The sequence below is a fragment of the Myotis myotis genome, unplaced genomic scaffold (genome assembly GCF_014108235.1).
Source record: "Myotis myotis isolate mMyoMyo1 unplaced genomic scaffold, mMyoMyo1.p scaffold_m19_p_3, whole genome shotgun sequence".
In the NCBI taxonomy this organism is placed as follows: Eukaryota; Metazoa; Chordata; class Mammalia; order Chiroptera; family Vespertilionidae; genus Myotis; species Myotis myotis.
Window position 1 is genome coordinate 88,307,175 of NW_023416335.1, and position 23,336 is coordinate 88,330,510.

The 23,336-nt window shown below is 45.2% G+C and overlaps 1 protein-coding gene across 1 annotated transcript in view; it reads right to left on the reverse strand.

The window, feature by feature from the left end:
• Positions 1–470: 470 nt before the first annotated feature.
• Positions 471–23,336, reverse strand: part of LOC118650478 (guanylate cyclase soluble subunit beta-2-like) — an 88,555-nt gene continuing 65,689 nt past the window's right edge. Inside the window, exons 13-16 of the mRNA XM_036298920.1 lie at positions 18,185–18,339; positions 14,622–14,773; positions 11,887–11,991; positions 471–1,527 (exon numbers count right to left, since the gene is read on the reverse strand). Coding sequence (XP_036154813.1) covers positions 1,382–1,527; positions 11,887–11,991; positions 14,622–14,773; positions 18,185–18,339 — 558 coding nt within the window. The 3' untranslated portion in view covers positions 471–1,381. The remainder of the gene's footprint in view (positions 1,528–11,886; positions 11,992–14,621; positions 14,774–18,184; positions 18,340–23,336) is intronic.

Here is a 23,336-nt window from a genome sequence, read left to right on the forward strand (position 1 = left end):
CCCATTAAAATACACTCACACACACACACACACACACACACACACACACACACACACACACACACACAGACAAAAACAGAAAACAAACAAAAAACACACCTGTGGGGTAAGTGAGGCAGCTGCCACTAACCCATTTTATAGTGGCTGAAACTAAGATACCAAGCCATCAGGTGGTGCAGTTTGGACAAAACCGTACCTCTTGACTCAGCACTTTTTGCTCAGTCTAATCTGGAGACTGTAGCCCTGTGAAACTATGGGCCACACCTGCCTATTTTTAGAGACAAGACACAGGTGCTATCTAGAAGAATGAATCAAGTTATTCAACTCTCATCACCTTTCCTTCACCTCCTGCCCCTGGAATTGGCTGGGGACAGAGTCAGGTCCAGCCCATGCCCTCCTCGGAAGAGCTGAAAGTTAATGCCTCTGGAGAAAAGTAAGGACCTAATAAGCATGAATCACAAAATTTTGTGTGCCCTTAAGATTTTCTTTATTACCCAGGTACCAATATATATACATACATATATCTTTCACAGACAGTAAGTACAGCTGCACAGTCCATAGGTCACCGCACTGCAGCCCTCTCCCCACGCCGCACACCTCAGAGAACATTTCCAACCCTCTCCATTCCATGGCAGGTGATCCCACGCCTGCCGCGGGAAGCAGTGCAGGAGCGTTCTGTGCCGTCAAGGAAGCCCGCCAAGGGCCCTGGGCGTCTGGCTGTGCTCTGCCTTGATTCCCTCTCTCCTAACTCTGCCCTTCCTGTGATTTTCACATTTTCTCCCCCACTTTACTTTCAGGACATCTCTGGGGAGTGCAGTTTTTGTTCTATTGCTTCATGCAATTTCTAAGGCTGGGAATGAAAATTATTTCCTGGCTGAGTGCCTTTCCCATCCAGGCTGTGTTGTGGGACGATTCATAAACTGGGGGTCTGGGTCTCCTTCCTCCCCTCTCCCTAATCCCAGCATCATTTAAAACAAGGCACTGCATGGAATGAGCTCCAAGGCCCAAGGTCAGGGTGTCCTTTGAAGGTGGCCACTGGGGCTTTTGCTCAGAGGCAGGGATTCAGTGGAGCCACAGTGATGGGAGCTGAAAGGCATTCACTCCTGTTGGAAGAAAACAGAAACAACCCCACAGCCAAACTTCTGACCTATGATAACAATCAAGACCCAAAGTCTCAAAGTTGGCTTTGACCTGAGACTATAAAAGCACATTTTCCAAACTTGTCATGATTGTGTTTCATTTCTAGACTTTTATTCTCAAAGGGACAGTGAGGAAGAGATGCAGCTTAAGAAGTTTTGAGCTGAGGAATGAAAAGAAGTTACTTTGTTACCATAAACCTGAGTAGGGGGAAAATTAAATCAAGGTGTTCCCTTCCCCTCTGTTACAACAGAGCACAGACCCCAGAGGGCAGAGTGTCATTAACAAAGGGATGTGTCTCTGTCTGATCTGAAGATGGTTCTCTCTCAGCTGCCTCCACAGAGTCCTGTCCAGACGCTGGACTCCTTTCAGGCATCCATTCCTCAGAATCTGAAACAAGACAGACGGGTGAGTGAATCAGTCAAGCCTCAGGCTGGTCTTTGCATCAGGGGTGTCTGCCTAAGCCAGGCCCCAGAAAACACGGTGTGGGCACCAGAGGCTTTCTTTCCCACCTCCTGGGCAGGAGCCCATCTTCACAGCCCAGGCCAAAGAGGTGCATACAGGCCTCAGCCGTGTTGCCACATTATTTTTTTTTCATTCCACACTGTGACATCTTGTTGGTCACATACCAAATCTTTCCCTGTCCGTAACTCACATACGAGCACCGAGCATCCAGACTTGCTGCTCTGCGACTGTCCACAGGGGTGGGAGCCTTTTTCTGCCAAGGGCCATTTGGATATTTATACCATCATCCCCAGGCTATACACAACGATCAACTTAAAAATCACCCTGCTGTATTTGGCCAAACATTTAACCACCCTTATTGCTTTGGCAGGGCCAGACTACATGATTTTGCAGGCCTTATACCACCCTCAAGCCAGACTTTCCCCACCCCTGAAGGGGTCTGCACATCAACAGCACAGAGGCAAATGCTCATACCCAGCATGGCCACTGCTCCTTATTACCAGCTCTGGGCCTCATTTGTCCTCATCTGAAAAGTGGGGCCATAACGATTATACCTGCCTCCCCGGGTCACTGGGATAATTAAATTAGATGATGTATATAAAGTGATTAGCACAGTGCCCCACATAGAGTACAACTCAAAGATGCCTGTTCTTAATTCTAAGTATGGAAAGATGACCCGGGAGAAAGCACTGGAAAAGCCCCTGGCTCTGTGAGGCACAGCGAGGAGGGAGGGAGAGGACTCAGAGAAGGAGTGAAACACTGTCTCCACCTCCTGCTCCCCCTGCAGTTTCATTTGGAAAGGTCAGCATCTAAGATTTTAAAGTCATATAGCATTCCCTCTTCTTTGTTTTACACTAACCATTGTTCCAGAGACATTCAAGTTCAGAGAGGCTCCCATGTTATATTTGAGGCTCCAGTGTCCTAGACATCAGGAAATGCAAGAGGGGCTTCTATCTTTAGCCTCTGGATTAACTTTGTCTTAAGATAAAAAAGCAAAGGGTAGTTTCCATCACAATTAGACTGAGACAAAGCTCAATGTGCTAATGTACTAGGCACTAATGAACGTAAGTGATGATATACATGTAGAAACCTCTCCCTAGTCTCTTTCCAGTCTCAGGCCCAGGAGGAGGTGAAAATTTGGGAAAGGACCTTCTAGAAAAGAAGAGGGCAGTTCCTGGGACACCTAGAACCATGTCACTGGTGCAACTCCAGGAAATGATTCATATGGCATATTTAGCTCATGCATAAATTGGGGCTAATCTGATAAGGAGTCAAGGTTCAAGTGTGACATTTTTATAGGATATGACCAAACTAGAACTGGCCTAGTGGAGATGTCCTTAGCTACACATTCACTATACCACAGCCTCCCCTCACTTCTGTCATTGAAAGACGGAATTGTGTTCAGCAATGTCTTTGAAAATTATTAATTTTTCAGGTATGGGGTTTTATTTATTTATTTTTTTGCTAATTGTCTACTAGTTTTATTACTTCAAACACTTTATTCCTTTCACTTGAAATTACAGGGTTTATTATGGTACTGTTTTTCTTTGAGATGTAAACAATATTATAATTTTAAAAGGAATTAAATTTTCAAACATGGAAACAGGCAAGATAAATGATAAGGACAGAGTGTTTGAAAAGTTTGAGATCAGTTTGGTTTTGGTATCATTGTAAAAAAAGAAAAAAAGGAGTTCATTGCAGATAGAAATGTAATTTTTTTTTTATTGAGAAGATATAGCTGTCTGCCTCCAGGTCTATAAATGTTCATCAATACTCCATCCAACATCTCTCTGTGCCTCAGTTTCTCCAGATGTAAAAGACTAAATAATACATCTATCTCCCACTCAACTCACAGAACTGTTAAAAGGACATATGAGAGAAAATATCCACAAAATAATACTATGATCACAGAATTTATTTGTTTTGCGTCTTTGTAATTTTACCAAATGTTGAGGGTTACCCTAATGAAAATAAAAACAACCAGAAGGGGTTGGAGTTCTTAAGAAAAAAAGGAGGAAATATAGCAAAGAAAACTTTGCCTTCACCTGTCAACACTCAGGGTCTGAGTACAATGTGTGCCCACTGCCAGACAGCACCATGATTTCTTTGTAACCAAGATGAGTAATCTATTTTCTGGCTTAACCTCACACAAGGAATTCTAGAAGTAAACTCAACACTAGAAAATAACATTTTTCATATCTCTTAGTCTCCCCTTTATTCAACACTTTCTGTTTTGTTTTGTTTTGTTTTTTCCCTTCTAATTTATCTTCTCAAAAGTTTTCCACTGAGCTTCCCTTTACTGGTTTATTTCTCTCACTTCCACAGCATATTTCTCTCTCTTCTAACCTGGCCATTTTTCATTTTTCTTGTTTGTACCTTCTCCATTTCTACTCCCATTTTTCTTACATTTCTATTAAACTAATTTTCCTCTTTCCTTTTCACTCCTTGAGGAAAATTTTCCTGGTCAACAGGGAGAAAAAGATGACGTGCTAGGCTTGTGTTGGGACGAGAACTGAGAGGGCGTGTTGAAGCTGGACAGGCCAAGGATGACTCCATAAGTGCGAGTCAGTGCCGCCTGACAATTCAAAGCAGACTTGGTCAGCCCAGACTTGCAAGACTCTCTTGAAATTTCTACCCGTATATATTTGACATTTTAACCCCAATCTAATTCCACAATACAGATGGTGGAAGAATTTCTTTGTTTACTTGAAATGAATTCTCATACATCATCAGTTGCTCCCACAAGATCATTGTAAGAAAAAAGTATATATGTATACACATTGGTCACCACCCTCTAAGATTGCCTATTAGTGCCATCTTTTTCCTATACTAAATGCTCATTGTGCACATTGGGAAATGTTGCCTTCTGGTTAATTAAGTTTTATGATTCATTGAGAATTACAATGTACATCATCCATAGATTACTGATATCTAGACATCTGGAATAATCTAAATACCAAAGCTAAATTGAACAAGATTAACCATTCTTTGAAAGTTCTCACGGAATAGCAGGGTCCTTGCAGGTATGTTGTAAATGTGCAGAAGTGAAAGGTAACTGGGTTTCCATTTGTTGCGATGTCACTGTGGCTTTTGATATGTGACAGCACAAGTTGCATGGGAAATGAGTGTACCATGTGAAGCACCATATGTACCATGGTACCATATGTACCATGTGAAGAACATACGTCTTTTTAAAAGGTCTCTTCTCTGTTTTGAAATATGTTTATATGTTCAAAAGAAAGTCATGACCTGTCAAGTTACAGAACACTGTATATGTGACAATCCCAATTTTATAAGAAAAAGTATATATGTATACACATGCACATGCATAGACACATATACAAGTCTGGGAAGATAGGCACCAAAATTTTGATAGTAGTCTTTCTGATGGAATTACTGATGCTTTTTCTGTCTTCTTTTGGTTTACCTGTACTTTCTTGCTTAAAAATATAATATTTAAATATTCCCTCTATGATATAAATGAACGAACAAATAAGCCTTCTTTAGTTGAACAAACTAACACAGCCTAGTAAAGAATTAATAGCACCACAGAAACCCATTTCAATATAAAATAAAATTGATTAAATTAAAAGAATGGTTGCAAAAGAAATCTTTTTCTCTATGGAAAACAACCATCACATGAGTCATGTTCTCCTATAGCAGTGGTCGGCAAACTCATTAGTCAACAGAGCCAAATATCAACAGTACTTCTTCAAAATAGACTCGCCCAGGCCGAAAACTGACTTCTGCGCATGGGCCACAAAGTTTCAATCGCACTGTACGTGCGCGCCTGCAGGTGGTATTTTGTGGAAAAGCCACACGCAAGGGGCCCAAAAGCCGCATGTGGCTCGCGAGCCGCAGTTTGCCGACCACGGAATAGCAGTGTCCTTGCAGGTATGGACCTATAGGAACTTGGGGTGCAGGAGTGATAGCAATATGAAGTTTCAGGAAATGCTATTATTTTTAGGAATGTGGGTGGAATTTGGGTCATTGCCCAGTTGTTACCGGCAAGGCTCTGTGGGTCATAAAGTATATGATTTGGGGTTATAATAAGGGATTCTTACATTGGCAATTAAAATAATTTCTTATGAATTCTGTACCTTTTTCTAAACTCCTAGAGAGAATAGATATGGGAAACCACATTTTGGTTTCAATATGACTCTCCATCATATTGGGTGGGGGTTGGCTTGAGCCTGAAGTCAGACCTTCAGCTGAGTTGTCTCAGTTGTCTAGGCTTTGCCCCTCCCGGTACTTCCCAGCATGGGCCTGTGGTTGGACGTCGTGTCCCTCTGTACCTCTCAGCCTGGCCCCCTCCTGGCCTTTACTCTGTTTGCTCTCCATGTGTGCTGAACACCCCCTGTCCTTTCACTTGGTTCTGTCTGGGTTAATTTTACAATAAATCCACCTGCTCTGGGGAAAGGGCAAAGTTGACCATACAAGAGGTGTGAACAGAGAAAGGAGCCATGGATTCTAGAAGTGATATTTTTGGAGGAAAACTCCACCAGCAGGAGAATTTTATCCTAGAAATAAAAAGGGTGCAATGGATTCCCCAGCTTTCAGGAGGGGTTGCCATTCTAGAATCACCCACCCCCTTGCCTCCTATGTCTACCCACAGGCAAAAGAGGCCACACCCTGGAGGACTCGTTCTCCAGCACTCAGAAGCCCCTGCATTCTCTAGAGATCACAGAGGCCACATCCTTGTTCCTGCGTCACCTGCACCTTCTCCTAAAGGTTTTCCATGTCTTTGGGGTCTATCCAGCATCACCTGTGCTCGAAGCTGGCCCTGTAGCACCTTGCACTAGGCTGAAGTCCTGACTTCCATGTGCATCTCCTGCCTGCTGATCTAAAGCCCCTTTGTGCAGCAGATCATTTTTATTTTTTTTAAATCTTCACCCGAGGGTATTTTTTAAATTGATTTTTAGAAAGAGGGGAAGGGAGAAAAAGAGAGAGAGAAACATCAATTGGTTGCCTCCCATATGAGCCCTGACTGGGGATCAAACCTGCAACCTAGGAATGGCCCTGACCAGAAATCTAACCACATGTTGGTGTACGGGATGACGCTTAACCAACTGAGCCACTCAGGCAGGGCTCATTTTTATTATTTTAAACCCCTGTAGTACCTCTTACAGTTTTGTGCCAAGACTCATGGATTTGTTAAGTGAATGAATTCTCAACAATAGGGTCCCTAAGTGATTAAGCGGCTGTCGTTCCTGACATGTCTTCTGCACTTTACAGTTTTCAGATGACATGTAATATCTCATCCAGTTCTCAAAGGTACCCCAGAAAGCAGGCTGTTGAAACGCTGAGACTAGGGGCCCAGCCCTAGTCTATGACCTCAGCCCTCAGAATAGAGAATTAAAGCATCTATAGAACATTGCTGTGTTAACAGCTCAACTCCTAGAAAGACTGAGGTTAAAAACAGCTCTGCCATTCATCAGCCCCAAGCAGAAAAGGTCAGGAGGAGTTAACAGCCACACTTACAAAGGCCTCAGGAAGGCTGTTGAAATGCTGAGACTAGAGGCCCAGGCTCCAAGCCAGCTGGACCCAGGTCACCAGACATGTCTGGGGAAAGCGCTTGTATTGTCAAGACCCTGCAAAGTGAGGGGCAAGGACCTGGCAGTAAGTGACCACAAGTGCATCCAAGAATCACCCATCAGGGGGACTACAAATTGTGGGGAAGTTCTTCCTGTTGAGAAAATAGAGTCTAATTTGGAGGAATCGGCAGCCCCCTCTCCCCCAGCAGGCAGGCTGCGAACCCCTAACCTCAGTCAGCAGAGGGACCCTCCCCACTAATACCCACCAGAGGAACAATTGGAAGTTGGTGAAGAAGGCCTCCAAACTGACTTCACCTGCCGTGAACCCAGCAAGTGGACACCCTGGGCCTATGATTTATAAGGAGGGGTCACTAACAGAGAGGGGCCAGGGCTACCTGCCTAAGTGCTCTATGAAGGTCAGCCTGGAACCCATTTCTATAATCGCTGGGGAAATCCATTAGGAGACAAGTAGAAGCAAGCTGGAAGTTGAAAAAGACACTAACAGGGGTCTGGCAGATGCCGGGAGAGCCTGCCAGCAGGGACAGCTGGAAGGCCAATTTTTAAGTCACTGCTGAAAGGTGGTTGCTCAAATATCCAAGTCAACACACTGATTTCACTCTGGCTCAATACTCCCCTTTAATTGCACTGGGGAGTTTCTCCACAGAGATGATCTAACACCCAGATACAAAGTTCAGTGAAAGAAAGGCGTGTTACTGAAGTGCAAATGAGGCCCTGGGTGCAGCCTGCGGCCTGGGTCCCACTGGAGCTTTTCCGATTGCCCCAGCTGATGGGCGGACATTGGATGGGCCTCCTTTTGAGAGAAAGCTGAAGGAAGGGGTGAGCATCCCATCTCAGCTGGCCCTCGAGAGGGGTCCAGGTGGCGTGCTCCTGCCGCACCGCAGCTGCGTGTGCTGCCACGACCCTGAGACCTCACAGGAGCAAGAGTCCTCACAGGGGAGCAAGGCTGATTCCCACACCAGGGAGCCAAGTCAGATGAAAATGCCCCTGGAGAGCGGTCATAAGTTTGTCAACCAGGTAATATACCCTGTGAGTTTTGTGGCAGACGTGATCAATGAGTTGAGCCTGGAATGTTTTCCCGACTGCCTAGTGCCTGGGAAACAGGCAGATCTCTAAGGTAGAAGGATCTAACAGCCATTTAATTTGGGAGCCCTGACAGGTTTGGGCTACTGGTGGAAACACTTTCCCATAATGACGTCCACGTGGGGGCCAGGCGGAATGGCCCTGGGGCTACAGGTGAGAGTGGGGGCTTCTGCAGTGACCCTGGCAGCCTTCACCTACCTCCTAGCTAAGTATGACATTATGAGACCTAGCCAAACCCCATGAGAACTGGGACCTAAACCTCAATGAAAGGCCAGGCGCTGAGAGCAGGTGGTACAAAACCGTCAAGGCTAAAATCTGTGTCTGCTGCCAACCATTAGAGATAAGGAAGAAGCCTGTGTTGGGTTAAATTCAAAATCAAATTACCTGGGGAAGTTGTTAAAAGCAGTTCTGACTCGGTAGGTCTGGGTTTGGATAGCTAACGTGAGGCCCAGTGGCGCACTGGCTTGGTTCTCATTTCTCCAAGCCTCTGGCTCATGTTGCACTTTCTATCAGTCCCTACAGTGTGTCAGCTATTCCATATTAATACATCTGCCAGCCACACCCAATAATCAGAAATCTGTTCAAATGGGGCCCAGAGGATCTGAGAGAAGCATGGCTGGGCCACTGTGAAGCCAAGCAGTCCAAGTGCAGCAGCATCCCACTTGGGGTAAACAAAATCATTTGGGCCTGTTACTCAGAGGGCTCACATGGACATGGTCTGCCCCACACAAACAAGCCTAAAGATCAAGTCTTATTTCTCCCGCTTATGAGTTGTGGGCTATTATATAAATTACTAGAGGCCTGGTGCACAAAAATTTGTGCACTCGGGACGGAGGGCAGGGTCCCTCAGCCTGGCCTGTGCCCTCTCGCAGTCTGGGACCCCTCGGGAGATAACGACCTGCTGGCTTAGGCCTGCTCCCGGGTGGCAGAGAGCAGGCCCAGTCCCTAGGTGCAGCCCCTGGTCGGGCTCAGAGCAGGGCCAATTGGGGAGTTGGGGCGCCGGCCCCTGTCATGCACAGAGCAGGGCAGATCGGGAGGTTGCAATGCCACCCCCAGTCACATTCAGGGTAGGGCCGATTCGGGGGTTGGGGCACCGCCCCCATCACACTCAAGGCAGGGTTGATGGGGAGGTTGCGGCGCCACCCCTTGTCACGCACAGAGCAGGGCCAATCAGGGGGTTGGGGCTCTGCCCCCTGTCATGCACAGAGCAGGGCCCATCGGGGGTTGGGGAGCTCCCCCCTCTCACGCACAGAGCAGGGCCAATCAGGGGGTTGAGGAGCTAACCCCTGTCATTCACAGAGTAGGGCTGATAGGGGAGTTGGGGCACCGCCCCTATCACACACAGAGCAGGGTGGATCAGGGGGTTGGGGCGCTGCACCCTGTCACACTCAGGGCAGGGCCGATGGGGAGGTTATGGCTCTACCCCATCACACACAGAGCAGGGCCCGTGGGGGGGGGGGGGGGCGGAGGTTGGTGTGCCGCACCCTGTCACACACAGAGCCACAGGGCAATCAGGGGGTTGGGGACCTCCCCCCTATCAGGCACAGAGCAGGGTTGATCAGGGGGTTGGGGCGCCTTCCCCTGTCACGAACAGAGCAGGGTGGATAGGGAGGTTGTGGCCCCGCCCCCTGTCACACACAGAGCTGCAGGGCGATCAGGGGGTTTGGGCACTGCCCCCTGTCACGCTGATCCCGGTGCCGGGAGGCCTCGAGGCTCCGCTGATCCCGGGGCTGGGAGGCATATTACCCTTTTACTATATAGGATGGAGGCGTGGTGCATGGGTGGGGGCCGGCTGGTTTGCCCTGAAGGGTGTCCTGGATCGGGGTGGGGGTCCCGCTTGGGTGCCTGGCCAGCCTGGGTGGGGGGCTGATGGCTGTTTGCAGCTGGTCACACACCCTTCAGGGTGGGGGTCCCCACTGGGGTGCTTGGCCAGTCTGGGTGAGGGGCAGAGGGCTGTTTTCAGGCTGGCAGGTGACAGAAGCTCCCAACCGCTCCTTTTTTTCTTTTTCTTTTTATTCTGGGCCAGCTTTAGCTCTGAGGCTTGGCTCCAGCTCTGAGGCCTCAGCTGCTGAAAGCAGGTATCTGGTTAGTTTGGGTTCTATAATCGAAACACTGTTTCAACTCCAGCTCTGAGATTCTGGCTGGCTGAAAGCAGGTTTCTGGGGTTTTGTTTAGCTTCTATATTTGTAACAATGTTTCAAACTGAAAGCTCAGAGGCCGGCAGCGGCAGGCGGAGAATGTTGGAGTCCTCCATCACTGAAGCAAGCAAGCCTCATGTTCGCTTCAAGCTGTCTGGCTGCCGGCCGCCATCTTGGCTGGCAGTTAATTTGCATATCGCCCTGATTAGCCAATGGGAAGGGTAGCAGCGGTACGGCTAATTACCATGTTTCTCTTTTATTAGATAGGTTATGACCTTTCAGAATTTCTAGTTTCTTACCAGTGTTCTGAGAATAGCCATGGGACTAATTCCATACTGTAATAGCACTGACAGCTATTGGAGCTTGAGCACTCTCAGAAGCATGCAACTGTAGGAAGTGCCTCTGGGTAAGGGCACAAAGTCCACTTCGAGCTTCCCAGAATCCAAGGATCCACCTGTCTCCAGATCAGGAGGAGGAAAGCTGTGCTTGGTCTCCTCTCACCAGAACTGAACAGAAGGGTGCTGATCATTCCCTCAACCTCAGGCACTGGGATCAAACTAGAGAGAAGTCTTCAGGCATCTGGGCAATGCCCAATGCCAAGGGCTCAAGTGACACTCAATCTAAGAGACATTGTCTAATAAAAGTAACAATAGCTAACTCTTCAGTATATGAATCATTAAACTGTTCTAATTCTTCACATGAATTATCCATTGTCTTATGACATTTTCTCAGTGACCACGGATGGTTTTTGAAAAATCCCTGGGACACTGTACTCTGTCACAGACATACCCTGCGACCTTGTCTCAAAGCTTCACTCCATTTGGGTTGTTTAAGTGGGGTTTCCCTAAAGGGAGAGGGTGGCTGGGGCTGCACAACCCAGAAGGGAGAGGTGTGGGGGTGCTGCTGCTACAGGGACTCATTATGCAGGCCCTCCCTGGCCCTTCATCATTTCCTGTGACCCACCCTCAAAACCCAGCTGTGCCCGAGCATGGCTCCCGAGGGAGCCAAGTGGCTCACCAGGGCAGCTGAGAGCAGCTTGAATTGGGAGAAACCTCCCCGCCCTCCCACCTTCAAGGACAAAGTGCGGAGGGGGATCACGGGGCCAACTCTCTGTGGCAGTGCCAGGGATCTGGGTCCTCTATGAAGCACCATAGGGTGGCAAGGCGAGAGGTCGCCCACACTTCTCATTAGGAGGCCCGCACTGCGGGCAGTGTGCACAGTAACTTCATTTAGTGGGGGCGTGGAGACTATTAGTTTTTCTGAGCATTAGAGATACTCAGAGGGGCCTCCCTGGGACAGTTGGGGTGGGGAGGTGAGTGGGTGGGAAAGCATTAAAAAACTTATTCAAAATGCAGTAAGCAGCTAGTCCAAGGCTTCCGGCCCAGGACCCCAAACTCCGCCCGAGCTGTGCCCTTCTGGCTCTTTCTGTCTCCCAGGAGCCGCACTCTGAGCCCGCAGCCCTCTCCACGCGCAGCACAGCGCTGGGGCTTCGCGGCTGCTCTGGCACTCACCATGGCCTGCGTCTCTGGGCCGGAGCGGCTGCTGGCTGTCTGTGTACCTCATGACCCCTGTGACCACCACAGTTTCGCTGTCTTGACTTTCTTGAGCACTAGCTCCTGCCAAAAAGCATGAGGAGAAGGAAAAGTGAGAACACACGTGCGAGCAGCCTTCCCTAGCGGTGCCTCTGACATGAGCAGCCCCTGGGATTCGCTCAGGTGCCCATCGCGAAGGACTGGACAGACAGGAGCGTCCACTGGGCGACATCACTGCTGGGGAGGCCACAAGACATTAGTGTGTTTAATGCATTCACCACCTGGAAGAAGGAGGAGCAAGTCCCTGCTTTGGAGAGCAAAAGGGGGAAAGGAAAAAGGCTTGGGGAAGAGCTCTCCTGGACGCCATCCTTTCTTGTTCCTGTTGCCTCCTGGGTATCCTCTGTCAGGGGCAAGGCGGGTTGAGAGGGGGAAGGCGCTGCTGAGGCGCCTGCCACCTCCTGCTGGTCTACCGCTCTCAGCACGGGGTGCGCATTCAAATCTCCTCAAGTCCATCTTGTTGTGTCCCTCCCAGGCCTCCCTGAATCGCCTGAAAAGCCAGTGTGTGTGTGTGCGCCGTGGGAGCCAATCTGAGAAGGAGGCGCCCTTGGGAAGCGCATTGCATGCATCTTAGTGCTTCTGCATCCCCTCCTCCGTCACCTGCTTTGAGAAACTCCGCCCCTGCTGGTTAGTGGGGTCACATTCCGGAGCCTCTGACATTTAGGAAGCAGTGTCAGCCAGGGTCTGCTGCCCTTCTAGCTCCTGCCGGAACCTCCCAGGCTGCACTCCAGTGGGGACAGGAGGGCAGGCACCCCTGCCCCAGAGCCTGGAGGCTGAGGCTGCCTGCGGAAATCCTAGGCCGATGAGGAAAGGGCGAGGGAAATGCACAGAAGCACAAAAAGAAAGCTGAGACCTCCACTCTGGGTTCCACACACTAGGTTGTGCCATTTCTCTTTGGAGGTACTAGTACCTGGCCAAGGGGATCAGGCCGGGGCGGGGGTGGGGGGACGCTGGTGTCAGCCCAGAGGAAGGGGTGACTCTCTATTATAAGCCGTGCCTGGGGGCTACCTACTTCCCAGTTTGCACAGAGACACTGTTTGCGTCTGAGAGAGGCGACCTCTCCCTCTCTGCCCCCGCCCCCACTCCCCTGTTTCTCAGGGTCCATACTGAGATCTTCAGTTGAGGCACCATTACAAGTTTTCTACTTGGTTATTTTTCTTTTCTTTGGTTTTTCCAGCTCAGAACTGAAAGCAGGCTAGATTCTACTGACCCAGACCTAGAATCCCGTTTTTCAAACTGGAAAGTTTAGGAACCCCTGCAGTGGGAATGGGAGAAAGTAGTGCCAGGTTTGAGCGAGGCACGCCTTCTGAGCAAGGTTCTTTCTGGTCCTGGTGCTAAAGCCTTCAGCTCTGTCTTCTTCTCTCCCACGAGGAGGGGGCAAAACACCCCACCCCCTTCACTTTGTCTGCTTCTGATAACCAAGAAAAAATAGAAAAAATGGTTGTTTATCCCCCTCTAGCAACCCTTTGTATTGTGGGGAGGATATGGAGGAGGAAGAAGATGAGGTTGGTGGGCAAGGCCCCTAGAGCCTAGAAATCTGGAGACCAAAAGCTCGCATAGCAGTCAGGGCGGCTCCTGACTTTCATTAGCCAGCTATTTCTAGTTTTTAGTTTAGATTTATCTCAGTGTCTCCATCAGTAAAATGTGGCCCAAACCAATAGCAGCTCACAAGGCCACTAAAGTGAGCTGGTATTAGAATAAAAGCTCTGTGAAAACAATTTTAAAATTCCTTCAAATACCCATCTGTTTGTTGGTATTACCCCAATTATAAGAATAATAGCCATATTTCATGTCCCAAAGACACATCCTGCATACATTAACTATGTAAATGAGAAACCACTGGATTTAGAAATTGTTCTTTGCAGGACCCTGGAGCAGCTAAAGATTAGTTTCTGTCCAAATAAATCCATGTTGTTCTCCAGTTTGGTTCAGCAGTTCATGATGGTCTGCCTCCTGCTACTGGGTTTCCCTTCCTGTCAGTGTGTCCCAGCATTAACCTGGATCCTTGTTAAGGGGCCCTGACCACCTGGGGTGGATGGGATCCACCTTGCAGCTGAAGGAGACCCTTGTTGAATTGCATGTGCTGCTTTTTCTGAGCACAATGAGCCAAACAGTGATCTCTGGTCCAGCTTAGCACTAGGTGGTTTAAACCCAAACTCATTCTTTTGTCATTCCTGGAGCTGGGTGAGTCACGGATTTTGTCCTTCTTCCCAGTTTTGGAAGCCAGTTTTGGAAGCCAGCAGAAAATGAGGAAGGCGAAAGGTTCCAGTGTGTGAGGAAAGCCTGTTCCCGAGCCCCCAAGGCTGAGGGGCAGAGGCAGGCTCTGGAACCCGCCCAGCCGCAGGAGAGGCTCATGGGAAAAGCTCATTTCTAGGACAGGGAAGAACCTTGAAAACAAATGTGTGAGAGACCCTTAGACTGTCTACCAGCTTGGCTCAAGGAATGGCATAACATCCAGGCTGCTAGGGAAGAGCGTTCAGGGCAAAATGGCTGCATTGATTCTCCGGAGCTGTTACCGAATGGAAGGTAACAGCTTGGTTGTGGTGAGGGATGATACCCACGCTGACCCTGCAAACCGAAGGACCACGCTAAACATGTCTGCCATGGTCAGTGGGAAAATATTCACACCCATAATGAGGCTTCTCTTCTTGGCTTACCTTTGTGCACAAGCAGAGTTTGAGGTCTCCCCATGATCTCATCCTCTGAGGCATTCAAGTTCTGGATCAGAAAGTATGTGGTCATTTTCCCTTTTCCTTTCACTTGGATTTCACCTCTCTTAATTATTTCAAACCCTTGGTTTTCCAGGGCTCTGTACAGAGGGAAAATAAATGCACCAGATATCAAAGATCACAGACAGGTCTGTAACGGGAGAGTTGGCTGCAATGGGACGGATAATGAGAGAGGAGATGTCTGAGGCTCAGGCACAGCGGAAGCGTGCCTGACACATCAGTAGGGCCTGCTAAAGGTGGCAAAGAGGCAGGAGGCGGGAGGAGGGAGGCATGAGCTCAGACACCTGAACAGGGTGCCGAAGGGAGAGGGAGAGCACAGGGGTCCCACCAAAACGCTGTGACCTGATCACCACCTCTCCTCCCTCTAGCACCAAGCTCAGACCCGCAGCCCTCACACCTCTACAGCCACATCCCAATGCCTGTGTGTGCACCATCTCTGCATGGTTCTGAAACAAGGGGCCCCTAGGAGATCAGCCCTCTTCTCTCCACCTTCTCCAAGTCCCCGATATACCCCCAAGGTGTCATCATGCTCATCCTAACTACCCAAGCTACTCCTTGATTTCTGACTGCCAAGGAGCCCAGGAAGAGGATAAAAAGGGGACCATGAAAAGAGACAGAGTTATGGAAAAACTATAAAATGTTTATTTATTAACTGGCCGTTGAGAGATGTTGGAGGAGAACCACAGAACAGTGCAAACTAGAAATGTTTCCAATTCATGGTCAGTTGCCTCAGCCAGGTCTCAGCACTCATCAACCTTCCCTTGTCCTGGACCAGTTTCATGGAGGTTTCAGACATTCACCACACTCCTCAATTTCCCTCATTTGGCACCTTCTCTCCTCACTCTCAACCAGCTGACCTGGCCTCCTAACTTGTGATCTGATTAATCTATGAAATTTTAATCATTATAGGTGAGACCCAGCAACTGCTCATCTCGTTGACCACATCCACCCTTTTCCCCAGTCTCAGAGGATGAGGTGTCTTGTCCAAGAGCACCCCATCCATGCTTCCTTACCACCTCCTCAGGCCCAGGCCCCATCAGCCAACTCTCCCCTCAGCTTCCGCTCCCTCTCCATCTGCATCCTCCCTCAGCCTGTAAGCATGTTAAGATCTCTTTCATCCTAAATAGAAACAAAAGAATTTCTCACTTGATTCTATCCTGCTTTAATCCCTCCAAAATGCTCTCTTCTTTTTATCCTTCAACCCATAATCCAGTGTCTATCCCCACAAGTCTACCACAACTTCTGAAAATGTCCCCCAAAACCTCTGGTGAATATTTTTCAGTCCTGTTACTATATTTGTCATGTTTGTTCAATTTCTCCCCCATAAAAATATCCACAAGGGCACTTCTCTCCCTGAACCTCCATGCCTGGTTCTTTTCTGTTTCTTCCACCTCATACCCGGCCTCCTCTTTCTCCACCTGCCGCTGTTCTTTTCACACTGCATCCTTCCCCCGGTGATCTTACCAACTTTCATGGCTTAATTACTACCTATGTGTTGCTTACTCCAAATCTGGACGCCCAACCAACAACTCCACTTCAGATATTATTCATCCATTTCATTGCACCTTTACCTAGATGTTCCACAATTCCTTTGAATTCAACACTCCCAAACCTGAACTCGCCATCTGCCGTGATGACCGGGACTCCCTCTTACCTGTCCTATTTCAGATGATGAGGTTCAGGCCCTAGTCCCCCAAGGTGGAGACCTGGGAGACATTTGAGGCATCTCCCTCTTTCTCGTTCCCCATTTTTAGTAATTACCAAGTTTAGCTGATTTTACCTTCCCCTAAATTCCCACTGCCAATGTCTGATTCAAATCAAACTCCTAACGGCTCTTCTCTTTCCCGTTTCTTGATGCTCATATCTGTGCTACTTGGTTTTGAGCGGAGAGCTCACACAGGACCCTGGCCTTGCCACTGTGCTCTCACCCTCCTTGGGGGCTCTTCCTCACCTACTGTGTGAGCCCTAGCCCCTCAGTAAGCTAATTGTTTATAAGTCTCTGTACTGATTCTACCTCAGTGTTTATCCTGCTTGTTTTTCACTCCCAATACCCCAATTTGAGCTAAATCCTACTCTGGAACTCCTTGCTCAAGATTCCACTCAGGAATATCCTCCTCCACAAAGAATTTCTGTATTGGTTTGGGCATCCTTGCCCCATCACACACACTGTAATCCCTCCAGGCCTGATCCCCTGGGTTGTATCCAGGCTCTTCTCCTTCCTAGTCTACCTGTGATCTAAGGCAACTAGTTACTAACCTTTTAGTGCCTGATTTTTTCCATCTGTAGATAATAATAATAATAGTATATTTTCATAGAATTGTTGTAACAATAAATGAACTAACATATGTAAAAAAAAACTTGGGACAGAATGTGACCTCTTGTAAGTTCTCAAAAAACCATAAGTATCATTTTATGTATAACTTTATCATTTATCACACTTTTAAAATAATGATCTGTGAATATTTCTTTCTTCTTCCACTAGACCAGTGGTTCTCAACCTTCCTAATGCTGCAACCCTTTAATACAGCTCCTCATGTTGTGGTGAACCCCAACCATAAAATTATTTTCGTTGCTACTTCATAACTGTAATTTTGTTACTGTGATGAATCATAATGTAAATATCTGATATGCAGGATGTATTTTCATTGTTACAAATTGAACATAATTAAAGCATAGTGATTAATCACAAAAACAATATGTAATTATATATGTGTTTTCCGATGGTCTTAGGCGACCCTGTGAAAGGGTCGTTCGACCCCCAAAGGGGTCGCGACCTACAGGTTGAGAACCGCTGCACTAGACTGAGGGTCAGCAAACTTTTTTTATAAAAGAACAGATAGCAGCCCAGCCCATATGTCTCAGTGGTTGAGAGTCAACCCATGAATCAACGTTCAATTCCGGTCACCGTTCAATTCCCATCAAGGCACATGCCCTGGTTGCTGGCTTCATCTCCAGTAAGGGGCATGAAGGAGGCAGCTGATCGATGATTCTTTCTCATCATTGATATGTCTAACTCTCCCTCTCCCTTCCTCTCTCTGAAGTCAATAAAAAGGTATTTTAAACAAACAAACAAATAAACAGATAGTAAATATTTTTGGCTTTGTGGGCCATCCAGTCTTTCACAACTTCTCAACTCTACTGTTGTAACATGAAAACAGCCATAAACAGTGTGTAAATAAGAGCATGGCTGTGTTCTAGTAATACTTTATTTACGAAAATAAACATAAAGTGGCAGACTGAATTTGGCCTCTGGGCTATTTTTTTTGGTAATATTAAATATACATCTAGATTTTATGCTCCTTGAGAGCAAAACTATCTTATAGCGGAGGCTCAACAATATCTATTGTCTGACACAATGTCTTCTGTAAGCTAGTGTGGAGTGGAAGAAAAAACACAGGTTTCCTCCACTACCCAATCTCCTGGCTGCTAGGCCCTCTGTAAGTTCTGGAAGGAAAAGGGACAAAGGAGAGCATGAGTGAGTGAGTGGTTACCTGTAGGCTGTGGGGCTGAGGTGCACTTTGTCGGGAAGCCCATGACTTTCCATCCTAGAAGCTGTGTTCACAGTGTCACCAAACAAGCAGTACCGTGGCATCTTGTCCCCCACGACACCTGCTAAGACCGGTCCAGTATGAATCCCTACTCTGATCTGTAAAGAGAAAACCTCACTGAAAAGAGACCATCAAATATTCTTGCTCTTATTTTTAAACTGTGGAATAATTTACATAAAATAAAAGATCTTAAGTGTTTCAACAAATGTGTTTATCCTATAGCCACCATCCAAAATAAATTATAGATTAGCTAATATAGATCTCATAAAATATGTTGGGCTCCTTCCAGTTCAGTTCTATCCTCTCAGCAGAGGCAATCACCTTCTTATTTCTTTGACCATAGATTAATTTGCCTGTTCTAGAACTTCACGTAAAAGGTATTATATAGTACAAGAGGCCTGGTGCATGAATTCGTGCACCAGTGGGGTCCCTCAGCCTGGTCTGTGGGATTGGGCCGAAACCAGCTGTCCAACATCCCCCAAGGGGTCCCAGATTGAGAAAGGGCACAGGCCAGGCCGAGGGACTTCACCGGTGCATGATTGTGGTCGGGGAGTGATGTGGGAGGTTGGCCAGCAGGGAGGGACTGCAGGAAGGCTCCAGGGCATGTCTGGCCCATCTTGCTCAGTCCTGATTGGCCGGACCCCAGCAGCAACCTAAACTACTGGTTGGAGCGTCTGCCCCTTGGTGGTCAGTGCACGTCATAGTGAGCTGTTGAGCAGCATTAGCATATCATTAGCATATTGCGCTTTGATTGGTTGAATGGCCAACCAGTCGACCGGACACTCAGCATATAGGCTTTTATTATGTAGGATATCCTGTTTTGAATCAGACTTCATTTATGCAATATAATGTCTTTGAGATCCACCATACTGTTGTATGTACCGGTTGTTCATTCCTTTTTTGCTCAATACTATTCTAATGTAAGCATATATCACAATTTATTTATTCAGTCTCCTATTCCCAAACATAAACATTAGGTTATTTCCAGTTTGAAGCTGTTAGGGACATTCTTGTACTGATCCTTTTATGGACATACATTTTCATTTTTCTCAGGTAAAGACCCAGAAGTGGAATTTCTGGGTTACAAGGTAGATGTATATTTAATGTTTCCAAAGGGAAAAAAAAAGAAAAGTGAAAGAAACTTTGCCCAACAAGTCTCCAAAGTTGAAACCATTCTACATTTCTATGAGCAATGTGACAATTCCAGTTGTTCTCAGTCTCACCACCATTTGGTCTTATAGTGGGTATGAAATGATATCTCATTGTGGTTTTAATTTGCATTTCCCTGATGGCTAATGATGCTAAACACATTTTTATGTATGCATTGTCCATTCATATTTATCTTTTGTGAAAAGTCTTTTCAAGATTTTTGTTCATTTAAAAAAGTTTAGTTGTTTATCTTTTATTATTTATATATAGGCGTTCTATATATATTTAGATATGTAATATATACATTATAAATATTTGTTCCATTTTGTGATTTTGTATATTTAATTTCTTTAATATACAGAAATGTAAAAATTCTAAGAACATATTGGTTCTCTAGGGCTGCCATAACCAAATACCACAAACTGAGTGGCTTGAACAACAGAAATTTACTTTCTCACAGTTCTAGAGGCTGGAAGTCCAGGATCAAGATGTCAGCAGGTTTGGTTTCTCTGCAGCCTTTCTCCTTGGCTGGCAGGTGGCCACTGCTTACTGTGCCCTTGCATGGTTTTCTCCCTGTCTGCATGTATCTGTGGTATCTGTTCATGTATCCAAATTTTCTCTTTCTATCAAGACACCAGTATGACTGGATTAAAACACACCTTAACTGCCTCATCTCAATTTAATCATCTCTGTAAAGGCCCTGCCTCCAAATAATGATCTGTAAATATTTCTTTCTTCTTCCACTATCCTTCCTTATCCCTAGCCTTAGGCTGAATAACCCTATGTACTTGGTTACATGTAAATATGTAAATTTCAGGAGGGGGCACAATTGGCCCATAACATTGAAGTTTATCTTTTTTTCTTTTACTGTTAGTGCTTTTTTGTGTCCTATGTAAGAAATAAATGCTTACCCCAAAGACATGAAGCTATTCTCCTATATTTGCTTTGAAGAAGCTTTATAGTTCTACAATTTATGTTAGGTCTGTAATACATATTAAATTAATTATATATATATAAAGTGAGGGAGGTTTGAGGTACATTTTTCTTTATTAAATTATTAAATTGTAACAGAAACATCTCTCAAGAAGGGTTCCTTCCCACACTGAATTGATTTGATGCCTTGGTCAAAAATTAATTGACCTTAAATATGTACTCTATACTGCTAGGCACTCTATACTACTCCAATGATTTATTTTTTAATCCTTCTGCCAATTCTACCCTGTCACTATTACTCTAGAATAAGTCTTGAGATTCAGTATTCTACATCTTCCAATTTTATTCTTTTCTAAGATTTAAGACTAGATTTAAGACTAGTTTGTTTTTATTTAATTTCTAACTTTTTGTTCTTAGAACATAAAAATTCAAATATTTTTTGTGTATAGTCCTTGTATACTGAGACCTTGATAGACTTACTATTTAGATCTTGTAATTTACTATAGCTTGTTAAGGTTTATTAGATGCACCATTATTTGGGCTGTGAATAATGATCATTCTACTTCTCTCTTTCCAGTTTTTATGTCTTATATTTATTTTTTTTGCCTTAATGCACTGGTAGGATTTTTTATATACAGTGGGGCCTTGACTTACGAGTGTCCCGACTAACGAGTTTTTTGAGATACAAGCCGTCTCTCGGCCGATTTTTTGCTTTGAGTTGTGAGCTAAAATTCGGGTTACGAGCCAGCTTCAGATACCCCACCACTAGTTGGCGCAGCAAATGTCACAATGAACGTCACAACATCAGCCCAGCATCACGTGTCATTGGAATGGTAAAAATTGATTTGACATGCGAGTAATTTGAGTTACGAGCTCCGTCACGGAATGAATTAAACTCGTAAGTCAAGGCCCCACTGTATGTGACTACATATTATATGTATTGTATTTATCCTGTTGTAGTTTGCTAAGCTCTTAGAAATGTGGGGTAATATCTTTCATAAATATTGAAAAATTTCAACCATTGTTTCTTCAAATATTTCTTCTGAGCCATTCTCATTCATTCTATTTTCCTTCTAGGACTCCAGTTCCACATATGGTGGTCCGTTTCATATTGTCCTACAGATGTAGGATGCTCTGTTTCTTTCTTCTTCTTCTTCTTCTTCTTCTTCTTCTTCTTCTTCTTCTTCTTCTTCTTCCTTTTTTTTTTTTTTTTTTTTTTTTTTTTTTTTTTTTACAATTTTCTTCTTTGTGTTTCAGTTTGGATAATTTTTATTGCTCTGTTTTTAAAATCTCTGATCCTTTCCTCTACTTTGTCTAGTCTCTTTTAACACCATAAAATGAATTCTTTACTTCTGATTTCTGATATCATGGTTTTTATTTCCATGGGCAAGATAGATAGATTGATTAATAGATAGGTTCATAGAGAGATAGTAAATAAATAGATAATAGAGAGAGTAGATAAAGTGTGTGTGTGCTTCCAAACTATTCAACTTTTTCCCCCTTTCCAATAGATCCTTTAAAATATTTATCATAGTTATTTTAAAGACTCTGTCTAGTAATTCCAATATCTAAGCCATCTCTGGACATGCTTCTATTAACTATTTCCTCTCTTGGCTATATAACACATCACCATTTATTGTGTCTTCTTGCATCTCATATTTTAAATTATTTAATTATATGTCTCATATTGTGTGTAAAAGTACAATAGAGACTAAGGTAGGTAATATTTACCCATCACAAAAGTTTATAGTCATTCTTTGTCAGACTGCTAGAGTGGAGACTGAATGAACCAATCTGTATCTGAGTGGGGTCTTGGCTTTTTCCAGGTATATTGCTGGTTTTACAGAGCACTGATTTCAAATGTTACAAAGACTGGATAGGGACTTTCACTCAGCAGAACTTGGGATCTGAACACTAGCAAAGTTCTGAGAACCTCATCAGTCCTACCATGGCTCTCCCTACCTGAGGAGATTTCTCTCTGCCTCCAGACTTCAAAGGGTCATTGTAATTTATTTGGTGAACTCCAAGAGTACCTCAGAGGGATTTCTCTTAGTTCTTCTTCTCTAACACCACCCTTCCATAGGCCACTCCCTTGCATTTGGGGAAGGCCCTATATACCTCGGGAACTGAGATCTCTCTCAACTCTCCTTTCTGATCCCTCTCCTTTGGCTGAATAACCCTATGTACTTGGTGAAGGCCTATGGAAAAGAGTTGGTAGATGGGTACAGCCTCTGTGGCCAGGACATATCAAAGACAAGATTTGGGAGATTCTAACCTGTCATTTCAGCCCCAGAGTGGCCATAACATGTTCACTAAAATTTAGACTGGTTTCTCCTTACCCTCAATTCTGGTGGATTACTTCTGCCACTCTACTAGTGGTGAATGTAATTATGGGTGTCTTCTCCTTGAAAGGGCTTGACATTTTCTAGAATTTAGCTCATTTATATTTCTTTGCTATTTTTTTTTGTTGTTGTTGTTTTTGTTTTTTAAGTTCTAGTATGCAAATAGCTCTTGCAGCTTTCTACATCTTAACCAGTTTTACTTTTCTTTTTGTTTTAATTATAGATTTTCTCCTGAAATATGATTATAAATTCCTCTAGGAAAAGGAGCCTTTAATATAGTTCTCTGAATCCTTCAAAACACCTAGTAATATTGTCTCATGCATCGTACGACCTCTGCAAAAGTATACTAAAGGCTATATTAATTAAACAATAGATCTCAAAGAGTACTAATTTTAAAACTGTAGAAATGAAATATGAAATAAACTGAATATGACAACAAAAGAAGCTAAAGGTGGATTGTAACTGGATGCCAAGATTGATTCTAAATTATTCATGTGGTTATGGTAACAATGCAGTCAGCAAGTGATTGAAAAGACCAAAAGCCTTTCATTTAGAAGCCAGATGTTGGCCATGAATATTGAGAAGAAATTTAGTCAGAATAGTAGGCCAGAGTATGCTAACTGGTCAACTTAAGACTCTGGCTTCTACTAAAAGACTATAAAGAAAAGCCA